Source organism: Mastigoproctus giganteus, chromosome 10, assembly GCF_048544385.1.
Source record: "Mastigoproctus giganteus isolate SK-2022 chromosome 10, ASM4854438v1, whole genome shotgun sequence".
In the NCBI taxonomy this organism is placed as follows: domain Eukaryota; kingdom Metazoa; phylum Arthropoda; class Arachnida; order Uropygi; family Thelyphonidae; genus Mastigoproctus; species Mastigoproctus giganteus.
The window spans coordinates 227,017,694-227,040,368 of NC_143584.1; the positions used below are offsets into that span (position 1 = coordinate 227,017,694).

A 22,675-nucleotide genomic window follows, 5' to 3' on the forward strand; every position below is an offset into this window, starting at 1 on the left:
ATTCTCTACCACTATCAGCATGGCACCACACAGTTGATACGTTACTCTGGGGTTATTGCTTCCCATATGCAGTACTTTACTACATCTGTCAATGTTAAACTTCAGTTGCCACCTCTCAGCTTATCTGCTCAACTTTTTTAGATCCTGTTGCAGCAGCGTCTGTCATTAGTGTCATTAACAACCCTGCCGACCTTCGTACTTGGACATTAAGTGTAGTATTAGTAATGGCAAATGATGCAAGAAAGCAAGCTTATATAGCATCAGCCAAAAAAAAAAAAAAACCTACACAGTTCATCCATCCATACCTTCTAAGAATTTGTCTAGTTCTTTTTTGCATTTATTTAAACTATCCACTTCCACAACAACAGATGAAAGCATGTTCCAACATTCAACCACCAGCTGGCTTCTGCACATCTATCCTGCAACCATCCTCCCTCAACTTGAATTTTTGCCCTCTCATGTAGTCTCAGCATGTGGAACAATGCCATTAACATTTAGATTAATCCATCCATTCAAGGATCGATTAAGCTGAATCCATTCAAGGCTTTAAACATCTCAGTCAGATCTCTCTCCATTTCGACTCGAGACACTCCAATTTGCAGAACTGAGGCTTTTCTAGGTAAGAGCACCCCTTTTGTTCCCTTCGCCAATCTAGTTGCTCTTCTCTCCACCTGTTCCACCAGTTCTACATCCTTCCTAAAGTGAAACCGCCAGATCTATATACCCTCAAGATACAGTTGCCTAACCATGGCCTTATACAAAGGGATAATCATCTCCTTATCCCTGCTAGCAAAATTTCTGTATGTCATTAACAAAACCCTGTGGGCTGTCCTGGCAGCATGTCTGCACTGCTCAAGAGAATTTCATATCTTACTGCACAGTTACCCCTAGGTCTTTTTCATTCTCCACTACCCTGAGTGTAGATACCACATAGTTGATAAGTTACTCTGGGGTTAATGCTACCCATATGCAGTGCCTTGCATTTGTCAATATTAAATTTTATCTGCCATTTCTCAACCCATCGACCCAATTTGCCTGGCTCTTGTTGCAGTAGCTCACCCTGATGACTGTCGTTAACCACCCTGCCAACCTGTGTATCATCTGCATACTTAGTCATTAAGCTTGATATACCTTCATCAATATCATTGATAAACATTGAAAACAACAATGGAACCAGCACTGAATCCTAGGGGACTGCACTAATAACATTAGTCCACAAAGGGCAATGCCCATTGCTAAGTACTTTGTCTTCTTGCACTTAGCCATCCCGTTATTTATAGCATTAACTTACCCTTAATGCCCCATTGCTCCAATTTGTACAGTAGTCTTTTATGTGCAACAATATCAAAAGCATTCCTGAAATCCAAGTATATGATGTCAAAATTATTTTTGCACTAAGTTCCTTAAGTTTCCTAAGGTCACTGCATCATAGTAACCTATCAGATTGATTAGACAAGACCACCTCTTAACAAATCCATACTGTGATTGCAGTCTAATTGCATGCCTGTCTAAATGGTCCTGCATTCCGTTATTTTCTTTGTTGTTAAGCTAACAGATTGGTAATTACTATTGCTTTTTCTATGAAATTCCAAGAATAGAATTTCTTAGCTAAAAGGGAAAAAATATATTTTTATATTTAAGTTATAAAAATATAACTTACAAGCTACATTTTTATAAATGACATCGATGAAGGGATAGAAGGCGTGACGTCAAAATTTGCAGATGACATAAACATTGGTAGAGTTGTTAATGATCAGTGCCAAGCAGTGCTCCCTCAGGATGACTTGAATGAACTTCAGAGATGGTCAGAGAAGTGGAAGCTATGTTTTATTGCAACAAAATGCAACATCTTGCACTTGGGGAATAGCAACCTCAAAATAAACTATATACTTGGCGGGATTAAATTAAAAACAGTGGAGGAAGAAAGGCATCTGAGAGTTACAATATGGGCAGATGTGAAGTTTTCTGAGCAGTGTAAAAAGGCAGTCAGGAAAGCCCATGTTGTCCTATCGATGATTGATCAAAAATTATCCTGTAGAGATAGGAAGGTTATAATCCCACTGTATAAGGCAATTTTAAGACCACATTTGGAATACTGTATTTGGGTATGGAGACCTCATCTGAAAAAAGGTATTCGGCTTCTTGAAAGGGTCCAAAGATGGACAATTTGAATGGTGAGATCAGCAGAAGGATGACTGTTTGAGGAAAGACTCTGATTATATGGGTTACAGAGCTTGGTGACCAGGTCTCAAAGGTGACTTGATTGAGGTTTATAAGTCTCTGAGAGGGGTTAGAAAAATGAATGAAGGTGGAAATTTCACTGTTGTAAAGAATTCCAGAACTAGGGGCCATAACACAATTAAAACCCTGCAATTATACTACCATTCACTATACTACTAGTTACATAATATGATATTTGCACTAAATCACTGATACAGAAGCTGTTATGAATTTGTAAGTCGTAACTTACAAAATCTCAGCTAAATTTTAATATAATCTAACGAAAGTGACTAGGACTGTCAAACAGTTTATTGAACACAATGTAATATATTAATTTAGTCAAAAATGGAAAATTTCCCACCCTTTCTAGTAAGATCTACCCTGCATTACGCAGCATGCCTTAGATGTTTTCTAATACAGCATTTTTCTAATAATTCCATGTATATGATAATCTTGGTACAGATGCTGAAAAGGTCTGTGTGGAAGACAGAATGCAAACTCAAATGGAAATTTACAGCAGACTGAAGATTTAGACTGAACTTAGTATAATATTTAGACAGTGGCAAAGCTATCATACTGTGGAAACTGCCACTGAGGTTAGGAGTAGGTGACAAAGTCCGATGGACCTGACAGTTGTATTTTATGTAATAATTTATTACATTCTAATTGTAATCCTCTAGTTGAGTGGCTGTTCAAGGCTAGAGCCATTATTGCTTTAAATTAGATAAGTAATTAAATACTGGGTAGTTGGCACTAAGGCATTTTTAGTTTTCAATACAGCATCATTACTATAACATGTCATATTGCGAAATGGTTCATAACAAGTTGCCTAGCCTTGCACTTTCGAATAAATAACATTTTCCAAGCATTACTTATTCAAAATATAGAGAAGAGTATTTGTTATGGTGTTACTTATTGTCAGTGTAATGCCATTCAAGCAGCACTGTTTCAGGAATCTTGGTTCCCTCTTTAGTGGGCAGTTAGGCACTGTGAGTGTAAGAGTAGACAAAACCTGGAAGTGAAATATTTTCATGATAAGAGAGATGCCAGAAGGTATGTGAATTTAACATGATGATTTTATGGCCTTTTTAGGCCTTTGACTTCCTGAAGTCAGAGGCCTAAAAATGCCAAAAGGCCATGAATGAATCATGATAAATATAGTAATTAAATAAAATTGTTTAAGAACAGTATAGAAATATAGGAGTAAAAGCAAATAAATAAATCTAAAAGAAATTCATACTAATATAAATTTGATCATCTATTGCACACCTAAAGGCCTAATTATGGCCCTGTTAATAAATGCACATCTTCATGAATATACAATTCTCTCATGAGTGATGGCTGTTTTTTTTTTTTTTTTTTTTAATTAAGATATTTTATTCTTGTAGAAACATGAAGACTGCTGTAAGGAAGCATTGGTCACATGTCCTGAATGTGAAGTCAAAATCATACGGAAGGATCAAGAACACCATGCTGCTACAGATTGTCCTATGAAACTTGTGAACTGCTCCCATTGTACCAGTCAGTTTCCCAGAAAATCTCTTTCCGTAAGTTTTTCAAATAGCACAATCAATTTATAAAGTGATTGTGGTTTGGCTTTCACTGCACAATACATATTAAACAAATAAATGAAAGTTAAACAATTTTTACAGATTTATCTTAAAATACTCAAAAATCACTCAACTCGTCAAATTACCATTGTTGCTTAAAGTCTGAATGTTAAAAAGAAAGGAAAATATTTAGTGTAATTTCTATGATTTAATGTTGATTAAGTGTGATTTAGTGTTATATCTATAAAAATATTTTAAACTGAAAATTAAGTTCATTGCCTGTGTAAATAATGAACATTTATTAAAATTTAAATTTATTTGAAATTATCACATATATGAACTGCATAATAAGTATTTTGTTGCACCGGCATAAACCATATAAAATCATTAGGAATGGGTTTTATTTATTTATGTAATTTCTCAACAAAGGAGCATGTAGACCCTAAAACTGAAGTGAGAAAGTTAAGATAATACACTGGAATTTAATCAGTGAAAAATTAATATTTTGCTTTAGCGAAATATTAAATTCTCATTGATTAAATTTTCAAATACTTTCTAAATATTCAGATATATTTTTTTTGGCTGGTGCAGCATAAGCCTCAGGCTTCCTTGCACCATATAGCTGATAATAATAATAATAATATTCCAAAATACTTTTGAATTTCATTCAAATATGTTTGAGAATTTTAGATAACTAATGCAGAGAGAGAGTAGCAAAGATTCTATCTGTGCATCCCACAAGAGACTAGAATGGTGCAGAGATCAGCTACAATTATGGTCCTTACACGGAGCTCAGTGAATGCTGCCCTGCTCTTTCACATTGAAAAGGTCTAGTTTAAATTCGTTTGGCTACAGTCAAGAAGTACTTCCCACCAGGATGAAAGAACTTTTATGAACTAATTTTTCTTATTTAAATAAATATCTTTATTGTGATTACATAAAGAAACACACAAATCCTTTTTATGTTGAAAGAATGCCAGGGGTTTTCAATTACAATAAAAAGTATTGCAATAAAAGATGTGAATAACAAGTAAAAAATTACTTTATAATAGGATGATAAAACATGTAAGAAAGCAAATTTATTACATTGGTTTTTAACTTATATAGAAATAAACCATGGACACAAACACTTGGCAACCAGGAAAGTGGGGGTTGGGGGAAGCAGGTCCCATTGAGCATTTTCTCCGTGGTCTGTGCTGGCTCTCAGTTCCCTTATGGACAACTGTTTATATAGTTCCTTGTAGAGTGTTTATGAGTATAACATGAGGCATATCACAAGAGGCATCAGAAGTGGATGATAGGTGACACATGATGTAGATGATGCACAGCAGATGTAGTAACACACACACTGTCGAACAGAGCCAGCCTTAGGCCAATTAGACCTATTTGACATATAATTGGGCCCTGCACTAGGAATTCCACCTCCAACTTTAAAAAACATTGAACACCCTACAGAAGAATGTGGGAAGAATGTAGGTGACACGAAACAATTAGCTTTTCTTTTTAAAGTATATCTACAAAAAGAGGAAAAGGGGAATTTTAAAGAGCTGAAAAGCTCTAACATAATGCGGCTTTAGTTGAATTGAATTGTTCCACCGAGCATTCAACTGCACTGCAGACAAACATCATATTTAGATGGTCATATTCTTGTTGAGGAAATGAAAACTGAAACCAATTCTTTCTTTCTTCATACTTTGGAAACCTGTGAAAATCCTGAAATTCCTTGCTTGATTTCATATTGTTTTATTGCTCTACACAGATTTTTGACAATTCCAGCACTTCAGGGTAAAGCAGTTTTTCCAAATTAAAATCATATCATGCTCCAAAATAGACTTGTTAGAATGTAATGAAGTAAGAAATTTAAATTTTGATAAAATTTTAAATGTTGCTGAACAAAAAACAAGAAAAATTTCTTTATAATTACAGTTTTGTTGGTTAAAATTTATTACATGAGTGATATTATTTAACGGTGATTTATTTTAGTGTGCTTCATTGTTATTGGGTTAGCATTAAGTATGAGTTGGGTCTAAGGTTTTGAAATGCCATGTTGATTGAGTTAATTGTAATATAACTTCCTGATGTTTAGTTTGATCAAAACAAAGAAATATAAACTTCTTTTACTTTCCATCTTTGACATTGCATTCCATTTTTACAGTTTTATTTTATGTTGAAATATAACTAATAAATATAGATATTATTTTATTTTTAATTTGATGTAATAGAACATATTTCTCCTACCAAAATGGTTCAAATTGGGCCTCACATTTGCTAAGGCCAGCTCTGCTGTAGAATTCACAATAATGGTATTATGGATCCATAAACACTTGACAATTCAAAGTAGAAGGATGTGGGTACTCCCACCTTCAGCTTTAAATGTTGATTATGAAGACAGAGGGCCTCCATGGTAATGAGAATGTGCTAATTGCAGCACCTGGAGAGTAGGCACCTGCATAGTGATCTGATTGAGGTGTATAAGGCCTTGAATGAATTGAGCAAGCTGAATGCTGATGGGATTCTTCCTCTTGCTCAGATTAAGAACCTGAGGGGACATAGATTCAAATTGAGGAAAGACAGTTGTAGAATAGATGTGCAGAAATTCGCCTTTAGCCAGTAGTTAGTTGATTGGTGGAACAGACTTCCATCTTTTGTTGTGGAAGGTGATAGCCTAAATAAATCTAAGGCTGAGCTGGACAGGCATTTGGAATGAATGGAGGGGGTGAAATGGGAGAGTTTTTTTTTTTTTTTTTTTTGGCTGATGCTGCATAAGCTTGCTTTCTTGCATCGTATGCCTCTACTAATGCTAATAGCATTAGCATTTGTAATTTTTTTTTTTCACAGATGTGGGCAAACTGTACCTATTCTTCTGAGGGGGTTTTGAGCACTTTGAAATTTTGAAATTCAAAAAAAGTCATTTTATAAAACTTACAAAAAATTTTCCACAGAATATTGACATGTTTATATGGTCACTGATTATTTTGAGTATACACCAAGGAGTCACTTTATTAGATACATCTATCCTTTTCACGAAATAGAGCACACCTTCAGTAACGCCATCATGAGTTTGTATGCATTCTTGTGCTGTTCACTGTGAGAATGCACAAGACAGGTGACTTTGATCATGATGTGTTAGTAGGCACTGGTATGAGGAGTACCTTGGAAACTGCAATCCTATTGGAGTTTTCATGTATGACTGTATCCCAGATGTATTGAGATTGGTCTCAATAACCAAATAACATCCAGCAAAGCTGTTTCTTTGGAAATAGCTTGTTGATACAAGAGGTCAGCAGAGACTGTCATCAAGACTTGTGCAGGGTAACGTAATAAAAGGGCTACAGTCAATCAAATAACATTTCCATGATGACACTGATAACCAAAGAGGATATCAGAATGCAGAACTCATTGTACTTTGTGTTAGATGAGGGGTATCACAACCCTAATTGGTTCCCACACCTGTCAGCAAGAAACAGGAAGGTATGGTTACAGTGGGATCAGAAACACCAACACTAGACAGTAGAGGATGGAAAAACACCTTATCTGAAGAATCTCAGTTCCTGTTATTTCACACTGATGAGAAAGCACAAGAATATCGGTGTAAACAACATTAGTTCATGGACCCATCTTGCTGGGTGTCAACAATGCAGGCTGGTGGTGGTGTAATGGTATGGGAGTGTTTTCATGGTGTGAAATGGGCCCCTTGATACCAGTGGAGAAACATTTTCTGAGCAAGTGCATTCCCTTCATGACTGCAATATATCTATCTGTGAATGGGTTCACCCATCTGGCCAAATGTATCAGTCTGTATCTGCCAACTGTATCAATCTGGCCATGTATACCAATTTATATTTAGACCTAGTGACTAGAATTGTACTGAGCTAGTTCCAAGAATGTAAGAAATCAGCCTACTCTGATGGCCTCCCTAGTCCAGTTGAGCTCTTGTGGGATGGGATAGAATGAGCTCCCCAGAGTAGAGTTATGCAACTATCCAATATCCAACAACAGTTGAGTTGTCATCTAGAACGAGCATTCCAGTAGCATGCTTTTGACAGCTTATTGAGTCTGTGTCACTATGAATTCAGTTCTGAAGGTTAAAAGGGGACCTACTTGCAATTAGATAATTGTACCTAATAAAGTGGCCACTCAATTCATGTAAAGTACATTCAATGTACTTTACATGAACATCGATTACATGAATATTGATTATTTCATTTCTTTAATTTTTAAGAATGCTGTTGTTACGTTATTTTATCAGAAGTGGTTGAATCCCAGTAATGTTAAATAAAATAAATTTTTGATAAATAATTTAATCCGTGGGCCCATCCTTGCCCCGAATGGCAACATTGAATCTTGTGTAAGAATTTCAACAGTTCACAGTAGCAGCCAGATAGAATTTGGTGCCATTTCTCTTCAATGTAGTCTCCACATAGAGATTGCAAAAGATTTTCTTTGGGATTCAGATCAGAATTGCAAATCGGAACAGTCAGACCATTTGTGATGAATAATACATCAGTGTCCTGTCCAAAATGTACATTACATCATCCTGGATTTATGGATATTGTTATTGTCATCTGTAGTTCTACTGTCAGGTTTTACAGATGATAGCTTTGGGGATAGTGTAATCATATTTTTCAGTGTTTTTGTTTTGCCTTCCATCAGTTTTTTTTTTTTTTTTTTTTGTTTAGATCTCTAGATCATGGTTTAACTGCTATCACCATTAGTCTGCCATATTTTTACTATATCAGCCACTGGCTTTGGAAGGCAAAACAGTCCTCTATAGCGCACACTAGCTAATTGTTAACAAAGAAACTGACTATCACCTTTTTGAATACCATAATCAGTTTACTGTCATTCATATTAGCTATTATTGATATCTCCAATGTGTCTTGCCTACCTTTAGACCTTATTTGCATATGCATGCCTCTTATCATTTACAACCCTTGAATGAATGTTTGAATATTTTTGACAGTATGTGCTGTTATGATATTACAAGTTAGACAAGGTGAGTAAAAGTATCGTACATTTTCTCTTATATGTTTGCATGTTTCAGAAACATGAAGCAAAATGTGAGTATGCAAGGCTGAAATGTCCGAACTGCAATACAGAATTAGACCGCAAGAACTTATCAGCACATTTAACAAACAAGTGTCCTGCTCTGTTCGTTTCTTGCTCCTACTGTCAGCAAAAGTACAAGAAAGCCAATATCACTGTAAGTTCATTTATTTGCATTCTCGTATATATTTATGAATATGTTAAATATTTATTTCTTAAAACGTGACATGAATAGAAAATACATTCACTAGAATATCCTCAGAATATTCTCTGAAAATTCTTCAGAGTATTCAGGAGAAATCTTTATTCTTAATTAGAATATCAATAAAATATTGCTTTACAATACATTTATTACAAATATATCTGTTTTTGAAATCTTTAAAATTTATTTATTTAATATAATTACACTACCCAACATGATTTTTACCTCCAGCAAATCAATGGTTGTTTCTGGTCAATTTTATGTTTAGAATTTAAAATCAATCATAAAAATTTCATATCATGTATCAGTTTTAAGATATAGATAGATAACTGGATTCTGTACAAAGATATCATTACTGTTTGAAATACAATTTTTAAACATATTAACTTTTGGTTGGTTTTGTTTATTGGGCTAAAAGTTAAGCAAGTACATCATTACTGTTCTTGCAATAAAGTATATTTTGATTTTGATGTACTTTTCCAGACAAGTCAGTATTTTTATTAATTTTATTACACCATTCACCTGGTCAATATGTAGTGTATGATAAATTATGCTACAAGAATTCACCTTCTGTTCAAATTTACCAATTGCTTTTACTGTTTTTAGGTTAATGCATTGTTAAAATGGAAAAGACAAAGCACAGAACTTGCATCAATCACCCAGACAACGTCTGCTATGTTGTGGACACTTAACCCCAAAAACTCAGAGGAAGAAAATGTACAATGTCACAAAAGTTGCATATTCATTATACTTCGGCCGCAAGATGGGTGACCAAGTAAAAAAATTGGGCTCCACATATCTGTTGTATTGTACAACGAACTTAAGGCTGTGGTTATATGGCAAGCTGAGAGCATTACCTTTTGCTGTTCCTATGGTGTGGCGCAAGCCCAAGGATCATTTTGACGACTGCTATCTCTGCATGACAAAATTAAAAGGTATCTCCAAAAAGAGCAAGCACTACATCAAATATCCCATCAGCAATTAGGCCAGTGCCACACACACAGTAAAGAACTGTCAGTACCTGTGCCACCAAAATCTTGGATATTGGAAGTGATGAAGGTACAGAAGAAACCATTTTACCAGATGTCGTGGAACCATGTACTTCACATGATTTGGACTACAAGCCAGAAAAAAGAAAAGGCCCCACATTGAACAAGAAGAATTAAGAGCGACTTTATCAGAGTCTTGGGCTTACCCAAAGAGAAGGCTGAATTACTCGGATCCAGACTACAGTAGTGGAACTTACTCACCAAAGGTACAAACATTACAATATACCGTAAGTGAAATGAAGAGTTTCAAGATATTTTGCAATGGAAAACAATGTGTGTGTCTGCAAAGACATTGGTCTTATGCACGATCTGAACAATGATCACAATACCTCTGAATGGCATTTATTGATGCGTCAAAGCTAAGTTTGAAAGCAATATTGCTTCATAATGGAAATACTTTACCATTCATTCCTCTTGTTCATGCTGTTGGCCTGAAAGAAACTTACGATAGTGTGTCCCAGATTCTTGCTGCTGTATGTTACAATGACTGTGGTTGGAATATTTGTGGTGATCTCAAAGTGATTGGACTGCTTGTTGGGTTGCAAGATGGTTTCACTAAATACTGTTGTTTCCTGTGTTTGTGGGATAGTCGTACAACACTTGGACAAGAGAGATGAATATAATTCCCGGCAAAAGCAATGTAAAGTATGTTCCATTGGTTGATCCACAAAAGGTTTTTCTTCCCCTTTACACATCAAGCTTGGACTGATTAAGAATTTCACTAGGCACTGGATGAAGAAAGCAGAGGGTTTGCATATTTACTGAAAATGTTTCCAAATTTATCTAATGCAAAGTTGAAGGAAGGTATTTTCATAGGTCCTCAAATAAGAAAGCTCCTAAAAGATGAAGAATTTCAAAGAAACCTGAATGATGTTGAACTGGCTGCATGGAGATCTTTCAAGGCTGTGGTACACTGATTCAGAAAGAGAAAAGAAGAGAACTATGAACAACTGGTGACAAACTTGCTGAAATGTTACAAATACATGGGGTGCCAAATGTCATTGAAAATGCATTTACTTCATTCCCATCTGGATTTCTTTCCTGAAAACTTAGCAGATGTCAGTGATGAACAAGGAGAGCGCTTCCACAGGATGTATCTGCAATGGAAAAGCGATACCAAGGTCGCTGGGACTCTGCCATGATGGGAGATTACTGTTGGTTCCTTAAATGGGAAAGCAACCTTGAGTATAAAAGGAAATCATAGTGGGAAACATGTCTAAGTAACATATATTGTGTGTAATAATTATAACCATGTATGCTGATATTGTATAAAAACAAGGAATTTAAAAAATGCATATATCTTTTGATGTAGATGTGACAGAAATAAAAGATTGATATTTTCATAATCAGGACATCAATTTTGTTCAGAATAAGCAACTTTCGTTCCAAAGGTATGATGGAAAAAAAAAATTTGTTGTTTTTTTTTTTTTTTTTTTTTGGAGAAGTTTTTTTGACTTTTGATGAAAGTCATCTACCAGCATTATTATTAACAAATATAAAATGTATTAATTAAATATTATATAAAATTATTATATTATATTATATAAATATTATATAATAATAATATTATGAAATATTAAAATATTATATTATATCACATATTTTTATATAATAGTTTTAAATATTTAAAATATTATATAAAAAATTAAACTGCATCCTGGCATTACAGCATTCAGAGACTGGCTGGTGTTCTACACAAAGAATAGGCTGGAGAGTGGACCTAACCAAGTTTCAAATTGAGATGATTAGTGCCTAGTGGCCAGATTAGTGGGAAGAATATCTCAGACATGGTCACCTTCAATCAGTTTCCTGTACTGGTATGGGAAAAATTATTGGAAAATGCATCAGTTATTGAAGAACCACCATACATTGGGCCCATGCAGGCAGCCATGCATTATTGAACTAAAGGGTTGGGAGAAGTATTCAATGTGCTGTAGTAGTAGTAGTGGCATGTGATGCAAGAAAGCAAGTGTATGAGCTTATGCAGCATCAGCCAAAAAAAAAAAAAAAAATCACACCATTCCCTCCAAATGCCTGTCCAGTTCTGCCTTAAATTTATTCAACCTATCAACTTCCACAACAACAGATGGAAGTTTGTTCCAGCAATTAACCACCCGCTGGCTGAAGGCAAATTTCCGCACATCTATTCTACATCTGTCCTTTCTTAATTTGGATTTATGCCCCCTTAGGTTCGTAATCTGAACAAGTGGAAGGATCCCATAAGAATTCAGCGTGCTCAGCCCATTCAAGGCGTTATACACCTCAATCAGATCACCGTGCAGGTACCTAGTCTCCAGCCACTGCAATTTGCAGAACTTAAGCCTCTCTTGGTAAGAGGATCCCTTCATTCCCCTCACCAATCTTGTTGCCCTTCTCTGTACATGCTCAAATAAATCTACATCCTTCCTAAAATGAGGCCTCCAGACCTGTACACAGTACTCAAGGCGTGGCCTGACCATTGCCTTATACAGAGGGACGATCACCTCCTTTTCCCTGCTAGCAAAATTCCTATATATCATTGACAAAACCCCATGACCTGCCCTGGCAGCCTGTCTGCATTGCTCAGAAAACTTCATATCTGACTGCACAATTACTTCCAGGTCTTTTTCATTTTCTACCACCTTAAGTGTAGTACCACACAGTTGGTATGTTTCTCTGGGGTTACTTCTACCCATATGCAGTACTTTGCATTTGTCAAGGTTAAACTTCAGTTGCCACTTCTTAGCCCATCTGCCCAAATTATCTAGATCCTGTTGCAGTAGCACACTGCCATTACTGTCATTAACAACCCTGCCAACCTTTGTATCATCTGCAAACTTCGACATTAAGCCTGATATACCTTCATCAATATCATTGATAAATATACAAAACAACAGTGGACCTAACACCGAACTCTGTGGGACACCACTAATAACATTAGTCCACGAAGAGCAGCACCAATTGATTACCACCCTCTGTCTTCTCCCACTTAACCATCCTTTTATCCATTGTAGCAACTTACCCTTAATACCATTCTGCTCCAATTTGTACAATAGTCTTCCGTGCGCAACAGTGTCAAAAGCTTTCCTGAAATCCAAATATATGATATCAAAATTATTTTTTGCATCCAGTTCCTTTGTAATCACATCATAATATCCTATCAAATTTGTCAGACAAGACTTTCTCTTAACAAACCCATGCTGTGTCTGAATTATTGCTGCAGTCTTGTCTAGATGATCCTGCAATGCATCTTTAACCAGTGACTCCATTATTTTACCTGGAACAGAAGTTAAACTAACTGTCTGTAATTACTCGTGTCACCCTTCGATCCCCCTTTGTGAATTGGGGATACATTTGCACATCTTCAGTCCGTGGGAACCTCCCCTGAGTCCAAGGATGCTCTCATAATTATGGCTAAGGGTTTGCTTAGTTGCTTTGCTGCCTCCTTTAATATAACTGGATAGATCCCATTATTATTATCTTTTATTATTATTATTATCAGCCATATGGTGCAAGGAAGCCTGAAGCTTATGCTGCACCAGCCAAAAAAAAAAATTTCTTTCTGAGTTACCCTGTGTGTGTGTGAGAGAGAGAGAGAGAGAGAGAGAGAGAGAGAGAGAGAGAGAGAGAGAGAGAGAGAGAGAGAGAAGAGAAGTAGAAGGGAATCACCAGGGAAGAGAAGAATGATGATCTCGATCTCCAGCTCAGGACCCTGGGTGTGCCAAGCCCATACTCACCAGATGTGAGCCCCTGGGATCCACCCCAGGTGCTTTTCTTATGTTTAACTTCAACAATTTCTCCTCCACTTTGCTCTCAGTTATTACAAAATCATTAAGGATCATGCTACAATTTGATAACCTTCTACCATTTTCAAAACCTTAATAATTTTTCGTGTGAATATAGATGCAAAATACCCATTCAGTTTGTTTGCTATCTGAGCAGGATCATCAACAGTCGAACCATCGATGTCAAGTGGACCAATCAGATTCATCCCCTTCCTTTTAGAGTTTATATAAGTAAAGAAATCCTTGCTGTTTTTCTTAACATCTTTTGCCAGGGATTTCTCGTAATCTGCCTTCGCCTGCCTAACCTCCTTTGTGACCTGATTACAGACTAGCTTATATCTGCCATAGGCTTCTGAGTCGCTTGATAATTTATATGCATCCCATGCATTTTGCTTCCTTGTTACGAGTCTCATTAGTTCATTAGATAACCATTTAGGCCTAAACCTTGAACAATATTTCTTAATAGGTATGAAACATTTAGTAGCATCCACGATTAATTCCTTGAATGCTTCCCACTTAGAATTTACTGTTGGTAACGTCGTCAGTTGATCCCACTGTACAGAATTTAAAAACTTTTTGAGACCACTGTCCAGTGGAAGAGATGACCATGCAATACAACATGGGAGTGACATGACCCATTTCAACATGCACCATGCAGGTCTATCACAAGCAAATGTGCCTATAGAGGGCACAGGAGTGGAGCCATTGTACAGTAGATGATTTAGATTAAATGTGCAATAAATTTTAATTTAACTTTATTTTTTTTATATGAATTAGTAATGCTAGGCAGCTGCCTAGTTGTCTGTATGCACAGGCTGCCCTGACAATTTATAACAACCCTCAGTCATCTATCTTTCAACCATCTCTCAATTCACCTCAGGATTGTGCCTGTTATGATCCTTATACTCTACATCCTGTACCGTAACCTACCATGTAAAACTGTGTGAAATGGTTTTCTAAAAGCTAAGCATATAATGCTAATTTTTTTGCATCTGACTCCTGTATGAACACATCACAGTAGTTTATTAAGCAAGTTAAACTAGATTTACAGACTGTGTTGTGATCCATTGTGTATTTTTTTTTTGTATATTTTTTGGTATATTTTTTGGACCTTGAGGCTTGTCACAGACATTCTCTCAGATATGACAGGCTAGAACTTGCTACCTGGGAGTCCAAAACACTGATGGAAAAATTCAGGTGACACTCAAGTCAAGTGGACTGAATTTTGGTGAAGTCCAGTCATTCTGCAACAGCCAAACCCTCTACTTGCACCTTCACAATGGTGGGACTATTATAACACCCTGGGTATAACTCCCATGTGCAAGTCTTCAAATATGGTACCTAGTATACTGGAGGTGACCACCAAAACACAAAAGGTGTTAAAAACTATAGTACAAAGTACTTAGTATTGTGCAGGAGTTGAAAGTTGAGAAGATGAAACAAGAAACTTGTTTACATTTGACTTGATCTGACGAATCCCAGATGATTGAACTTCTGTATATAGTAATTTTCAGGAAATACATATGGCACAACTTTATACATGTGAAGGAAAGCAACTTTTTTCTTCTTTTTCCGGAAAACAGAAGTTTTCTGGAAGAAGAAGAAAAAAGTTGCTTCTGTGAGTTTGAAGTTAGATGGTAAATGGATGTAAACTGGTTGCAGCACTTGTTCAGTTTGGATGTTAGGATAGATTTGAGATTTGTACAGAGTAAGTATCTATTTAGAAGAAAAGTAATTCTGAGAGCAAAAGAGAAAACCTCAGTCCTTTTAGATGCAGAGGAAGCACTCCCGCATTCATTTCATAAATATACATGGTCTCAGTTCTAATTTCAGTAATGTCTATTTCTACTTACAGTCTGCCAAACCCCATGTACTTTTACTGACAGAATCACAGTTGTCAGTTGATTTGACCACTGCTCATCTCAGTTGTCCAAATTATTCACTCTATTATTCCTTTCACTTCAAAGGTGGTACTTGTGAATATATCCGATCAGATATTCCCTGTCATAGACTTAGTAATTTGGAATCTCCTCTTTTCGATCTTCTCTTGCTTAAAATCTCTCTACCACATTCTGTAGTAGTAGTAGTAGTAGTAGTGGCACATGATGCAAGAAAGCAAGTGTAGGAGCTTATGCAGCATCAGCCAAAAAAAAAAAAAAAAAAATCACATCATTCCCTCCAAATGCCTGTCCAGTTCCTCCTTAAATTTATTCAACCTATCAACTTCCACAACGACAGATGGAAGTTTGTTCCAGCAATTAACCACCCGCTGGCTAAAGGCAAATTTCTGCACATCTATTCTACATCTGTCCTTTCTTAATTTGAACTTATGTCCCCGTAGGTTGGTAATCTGAACAAGTGGAAGGATCCCATCAGAATTCAGCGTGCTCAACCCATTCAAGGCCTTATAGACCTCAATCAGATCACCGCGCAGGTGCCTAGTCTTCAGCCACTGCAATTTGCAGAACTTATGCCTCTCTTGGTAAGAGAATCCCTTCATTCCCCTCACCAATCGTGTTGCTCTTCTCTGTACACGCTCAAGCAAATCTACATCCTTCCTAAAATGAGGCCTCCAGACCTGTACGCAGTACTCAAGGCGTGGCCTGACCATTGCCTTATGCAGAGGGACAATCACCTCCTTTTCCCTGCTAGCAAAATTAATATATATCATTGACAAAACCCCATTACCCGCCCTAGCAGCCTGTCTGCACTGCTCAGAAAACTTCATATCTGACTGCACAATTACTCCCAGGTCTTTTTCATTTTCTACCACCTTAAGTGTAGTACCACACAGTTGGTACGTTTCTCTGGGGTTACTTCTACCCATATGCAGTACTTTGCATTTGTCAAGGTTGAACTTCAGTTGCCACTTCTTAGCCCATCTGCCCAAATTTTCTAGATCCTGTTGCAGTAGCACACTGCCATTACTGTCATTAACAACCCTGCCAACCTTTGTGTCATTTGCAAACTTCGACATTAAGCCTGATATACCTTCATCAATATCATTGATAAATACACAAAACAACAGTGGACCCAACACCGAACCCTGTGGGACTCCACTAATAACATTAGTCCACGAAGAGCAGCACCCATTGATTACCACCCTCTGTCTTCTCCCACTTAACCATCCTTTTATCCATTGTAGCAAGTTACCCTTAATACCATTCTGCTCCAATTTGTACAGTAGTCTTCCATGCGCAACAGTGTCAAAAGCTTTCCTGAAATCCAAGTATATGATATCAAAATTATTTTTTGCATCCAGTTCCTTTGTGACCACATCATAATAACCAATCAAATTTGTCAGACAAGACTTTCCCTTAACAAACCCATGCTGTGTTTGAATTATTGCTGCAGTCTTGTCTAGATGATCCTGCAATGCATCTTTAACCAGCGACTCCATTATTTTACCCGGAACAGAAGTTAAACTAACTGGTCTGTAATTACTCGTGTCACCCTTCGATCCACCTTTGTGAATTGGGGACACATTTGCACATCTCCAGTCCGTGGGAACCTCCCCTGAGTCCAAGGATGCTCTCATAATTATGGCTAAGGGTTTGCTTAGTTGCTTTGCCGCCTCCTTTAAAATAACTGGATAGATCCCATCCACCCCAGGTGCCTTTCTTGTGTTTAACTTCAACAATTTCTCCTCCACTTTGCTCTCAGTTATTACAAAATCATTAAGCACACTGCTACAATTTGATAACCTTCTTCCATTTTCAAATTGTAATAATTCCTCACGTGTGAATGTAGATGCAAAATACTCATTCAGTTTGTTTGCTATCTGAGCAGGATCATCAACAGTCGAACCATCGATGTCAAGTGGACCAATCATATTCACCCCCTTCCTTTTAGAGTTTATATAAGTAAAGAAATCCTTGCTGTTTTTCTTAGCATCTTTTGCCAAAGATTTCTCGTAATCCGCCTTCGCCTGCCTAACCTCCTTTGTGACCTGATTACAGACTAGCTTATATCTGCCACAGGCTTCTGCGTCACCTGATAATTTATATGCATCCCATGCATTTTTCTTCTCTGTCACGAGTCTCTTTAGTTCATTTGATAACCATTTAGGCCTAAACCTTGAACGATATTTCTTAATCGGTATATAAAGTCTAGTAGCTTCCACAATTAATTCTTTGAATGCTTCCCACTTAGAATTTACTGTTTGTAACATCGTTAGTTGATCCCACTGTACAGAACTTAAAAACTGTCTGAGACCACTGTACTCCCCTTTACAGAAGCAAAAACCCTTTCCTTTACCCCTGACGGTAGTTACCTCTTTGAGTAAATCCCACTTCAGCACACTGTGATCACTGCCACCTAGTGGTTCCTTTATCTGCAAATTCTTAATACACGAATGATCACTGCTGATAACCAGATCAAGAGTGTTACTTTCTCTGGTTGCCTCTTGAATATGCTGCTGCAGAAAACAATCATCCAATAAATCCACAAAAGTCTGACTAGTGTGTGAGTGACCAACCCACAAGTTCCAGTCAATATCTGGGAAGTTAAAATCCCCCATTATAAGACATTCTGATTTACTGGCCCACTCTATTTCTCTGTACAATTGTTCATTGTACTCATTCAAGTCATTAGGCCTATAGCACACTCCTACTCTTATTTTTCCTTTCGCAGTGCTTATCTCACACCAAACTGACTCAACAGAGCACTGTTCATCTATATTAACTGGGTGCACTTCCTTTGATTTATGTTTTTCTTAATTAACAGCATAACACCCCCTCCCTTTCTGTCCTGTCTATCCTTTCTGTACACATTGTACTCCCCAAATTCCAGTTCTGCATTCCTTATATCTTTGTGACACCACGTCTCTGCTATCCCAACAATATCCGCCTTTGATGTCTTGACCAACACTTCAAATTCATCAAATTTATTTACTATACTTCTAGCATTGGTATACATGCAAGCATACATGCTCTTATGCCTATTCCTTGTTACCCTAACACATCCCATATACCCAACTATTCCATGATGACTGCCATCCGTCCCTGAAACCCCCAACACCCCTCGCTCCAGGTCGCTTCTTATTCTAATAGAAGTTGTGCAAGAATCACCTTTACCTCTGCCTGCGGTTACTGTTAAACTATTAGTCTTTGTATCCCCCCAAACTAGCAGTTTTCCGACCCACCTAACACTGCCTCGATAGCATCAGCAAATATTCTTGCACCCTTTCTATTTAAGTGTATCCCATCCCTGTAGAAGCAATCTCTCCTGTTAACAAGTACAGTCCAGGCTGAAAAAAATTCTACCCCTTGAGCCTTGCACAATCTTTCCAGGGCCGAATTGATCGACAAGGCTCTCATCATGTACTCCCTCCTATCGTGTCTGGGCAGAATTGCAGACACTTTCAAATTTAACCCTATTTCACGGCTTTTTTTCAACAGTGACCTGTACTTGTTGAGTAATTCTGCCGGTCTCCTACTCTTAATATCATTAGTGCCAACGTGTACAACTATATCACCTTTTGTGCCCTTAAAAGATGATATCCGCTCTACAACGTCATCAACCTTTGCCCCTGGCAGACATACCCTGGGCCTGTTCCACCTATCCTTTTTACAAAGCATGTTTCCCGTTTCCCTGACAATAGAGTCACCAACAACTACTAGTTCCTGTGGGACCAGCGCATTCTGCCTTAGGGGTTGCCGCTGTGTTGCGTGATGACCAAGTGCAAGCTCTGGCGTTGATGTGGGCAGCTGAGAGCCTGATGGGCCCCTCAATTTAGATCTTTCGAGGGCATCCACCCTGTCCTTCAAACTCTCATATAGACCCATAACAACGCTGAGTTGTCGCTTGATTTCCTTACACTCCTTACATCGCGCACACACAAAGACATCCCCCATGGCAATATCATGTTCCGTTCCAGAGAGTTCGGCAAACATTTCACAAGTTGCACATTTTTTTAGGCTGTGATGCGTTGGAGAATTGCCCCCCTCAGTTCTCCCCCGAGTCACAGCACTCCTGCCACTTTGTGCCCGTTGCTTTGCTGCTCTAGTCTGGGGCATGGTAGTTTAAATTAATAAAATCAATAAATTAAATATCAATAGTATTTGAATAGAAACTATTAAATAGAAACAGTGAAGCGTATTACTATATAATTATGCGTTAGAGCTACCTCAATTAAAAAATTTGAATTCCCTACCACTATATCCAAAAACAATGGCTACAAAAATGGAACGAAATGACGGTTTTACCTATCGTAAGTAAAATCCACAAAAACTCTTTATCTAAATTAAAATAAAAAATAACCAGCGTAACTATAACTATATGACTACTGTCAAATTCATCTGTTGCATCTATCATTCTCCAAACTCCACTAATCACCTGGAACTCTTTGACTTCCTCTCTTTGAAACTTGATTTTCTCCAGTTCAACATTTCTACCAGTGAGGTAATTTTCCTTGGTGATTTTAATGTTCAGAACTCAGCTGGCTTCCATTTTCTAGTTATATGGATCCAGCTGGTTGAGGTACCGAGACTTTTGCAATTACCAATGACTGCTCACGGATTGTTCATTTAGCTACCAGAATACCAGACAATCCTAACCACACAACCAAAATGCTTGATCTTTTTCTCACAAATAACCCTTCTAGGTAAACGGTTTAGGTGAATAGTCCTCTGGGCATCTCAGATCATAATTTAGTGATGGTCTCCTCTCCAATGGAGCTTTTCTCTCATGGCCATTTCTAAATTTGTGTTGTTTGGCATTAAAAGAATACAAAATTTAATGATCTGCAAGATTTATTTTCTTTGGCCAGATTATTGTTTCAAAACTTCTGATGTCAACGTTTGCTCAGATCATGTCAATGAAATTATTCTTGAAGGAACAGAAACCTTTACTCCACACTCCACCTTAAAATCTCATTCCTTATCCTACACCTTGGTTTTTCCAATAAATGTGCTAAGGCTGTTCAAGAGAATAATGTTGCATATTGAAATTGGCTTGCATCCAAGTTCTTTTTCTGATTACACCAATGCTTGCAATACTTATAAAGCAATTATTAATCAGTTGAAACTATTTGTGCAGGCTAAGAGTAGAAGACATGCTTCTTGTGCAAATGGTAGTTGAGCATTCTGGTCTCTCAGCAAAGCTATTAGCCACAAATTTTACCCATATATTAGCATTAGCATTAGTAGATGCATATGATGCAAGAAAGCAAGCTTATACAGCATCAGCCAAAAAAAAAAAAAAAAACCTTCCCATTTCACCCATCCATTCACTTCAGATGCTTGTCTTGTTCACCCTTGAGTTTATTTAAACTATCAACTTTCACAACAACAACAGATAGAAGTTTGTTCCAATAATCAACTACCTGCTGGCTAAAGGCAAAATTTCTGCACATCTATTCGACAACTGTTCTTTCCTCAATTTCAGTTTATGCCCCCTCAGGTTTGTAATCTGCTCAAGAAGAAGAATCCTATCAGCATTGAGCCTGCCGATGCAGGCTCAATGCTGATAGGATTGAGCCTGCATCCATTCAAGCCCTTATACACCTCAATCAGATCACTTTGCAGGTGCCTAGTCTCAGGATGCTGCAATTTGCAGAACTTAAGCCTTTCTTAGTAAGAGCACCCCCTTTGTTCTCCTCACCAGTCTTTTGCCCTTCTAGGACTCATTCTAGCAACTCTACATCCTTCCTAAAATGAGGTTTCCAGACCTGTATACAGTCAGTACTCAAGGTGTGGCGTGACCATTGCCTTACACAAGGGGATAATCACCTCCTTACCCCTGCTCCCAAAAGTACTGTATGTCATTAACAAGACCCCATGACCTATTCTGGTAGCCTCTCTGCACTGCTCAGAAAACTTCATATCTGACTGCACAATTACCCCCAGGTCTCTTTCATTCTCCACTAACCTGAGTGTAACACCACATAGTTGGTACATTTCTCTGGGGTTACTGCTACCAATATGCAGTACTTTGCATTTGTCAATGTTAAACTTCAGTTGCCATTTCTCAGCCCATCTGCCCTACTTTTCCAGATCCTGTTGCAGCAGCAGCATCATCATACTGTCATTACTGTTATTAACAACCCTGCCAATCTTTGTATCATCTGCAAACTTTAACATTAAGCTTGATATACATTCATCAATATCATTGGTAAATATGCAAAACAACAATGAGCCCAATGCTGAACTCTGGGGGACATCACTAATAACATTAGTCAACGAAGAGCTGTGTCCATTGATTACCTCTGTCTGTCTCCTTCCATTCAACCATCCTTTTATCCATTGCAGCAATGCAACTTGCCCTTAATGCCATACTGCTCCAATTTGTACAGTAGTCTTCCTTGTGCAAAAGTATCAAAAGCTTTCCTGAAATCCAAGTACATGATATCAAAATTATTTTTTACATCCAGTTCCTTTGTGACTATGTCATAGTATCCAATGAAATTGGTCAGACAAGACTTCCCCTTAACAAACCCATGGTGTGTCTGAATTATTACTACAGCCTTATCTAGATGATCCTGCAATGCTTCTGTAGCCAGTGACTCCATTATTTTCCCTGGAACAGAGGTCAAACTAACAGTCACCATCTAGAAAGTTGATATCTCCCATTATGAGACATTCTGATTTGCTGGTCCACTCTATTTCTCTATATAGCTCTGGCGACCGGGCTAGCCGGGTAGGTAAAGTGCCTGCCTGGCAACTCAAAGGTCGCGGGTTCAAATCCCGCCTCGGGCTTGGATCAGTATCAAAAACCTTTGGGAGGTGCATTATGGCCACAGAAGCCGATGCGCCAACAACTAACAAAATAAAAAAATATAGCTCTGGTTTACTCATCACAGTCTTGAGGTCTATAATGCACTTCTACTCTCAAATTTGTTTTCTC

The 22,675-nt window shown here is 37.5% G+C and overlaps 1 protein-coding gene across 1 annotated transcript in view; it reads left to right on the forward strand.

Annotated features, from left to right (window-relative positions):
* The window catches only part of LOC150080001 (uncharacterized), a 276,163-nt gene that overhangs the window by 79,831 nt on the left and 173,657 nt on the right, over positions 1-22,675 (forward strand). The window contains exons 5-6 of the mRNA XM_090383329.1: positions 3,609-3,767; positions 8,815-8,973. Coding sequence (XP_090239455.1) covers positions 3,609-3,767; positions 8,815-8,973 — 318 coding nt within the window. The remainder of the gene's footprint in view (positions 1-3,608; positions 3,768-8,814; positions 8,974-22,675) is intronic.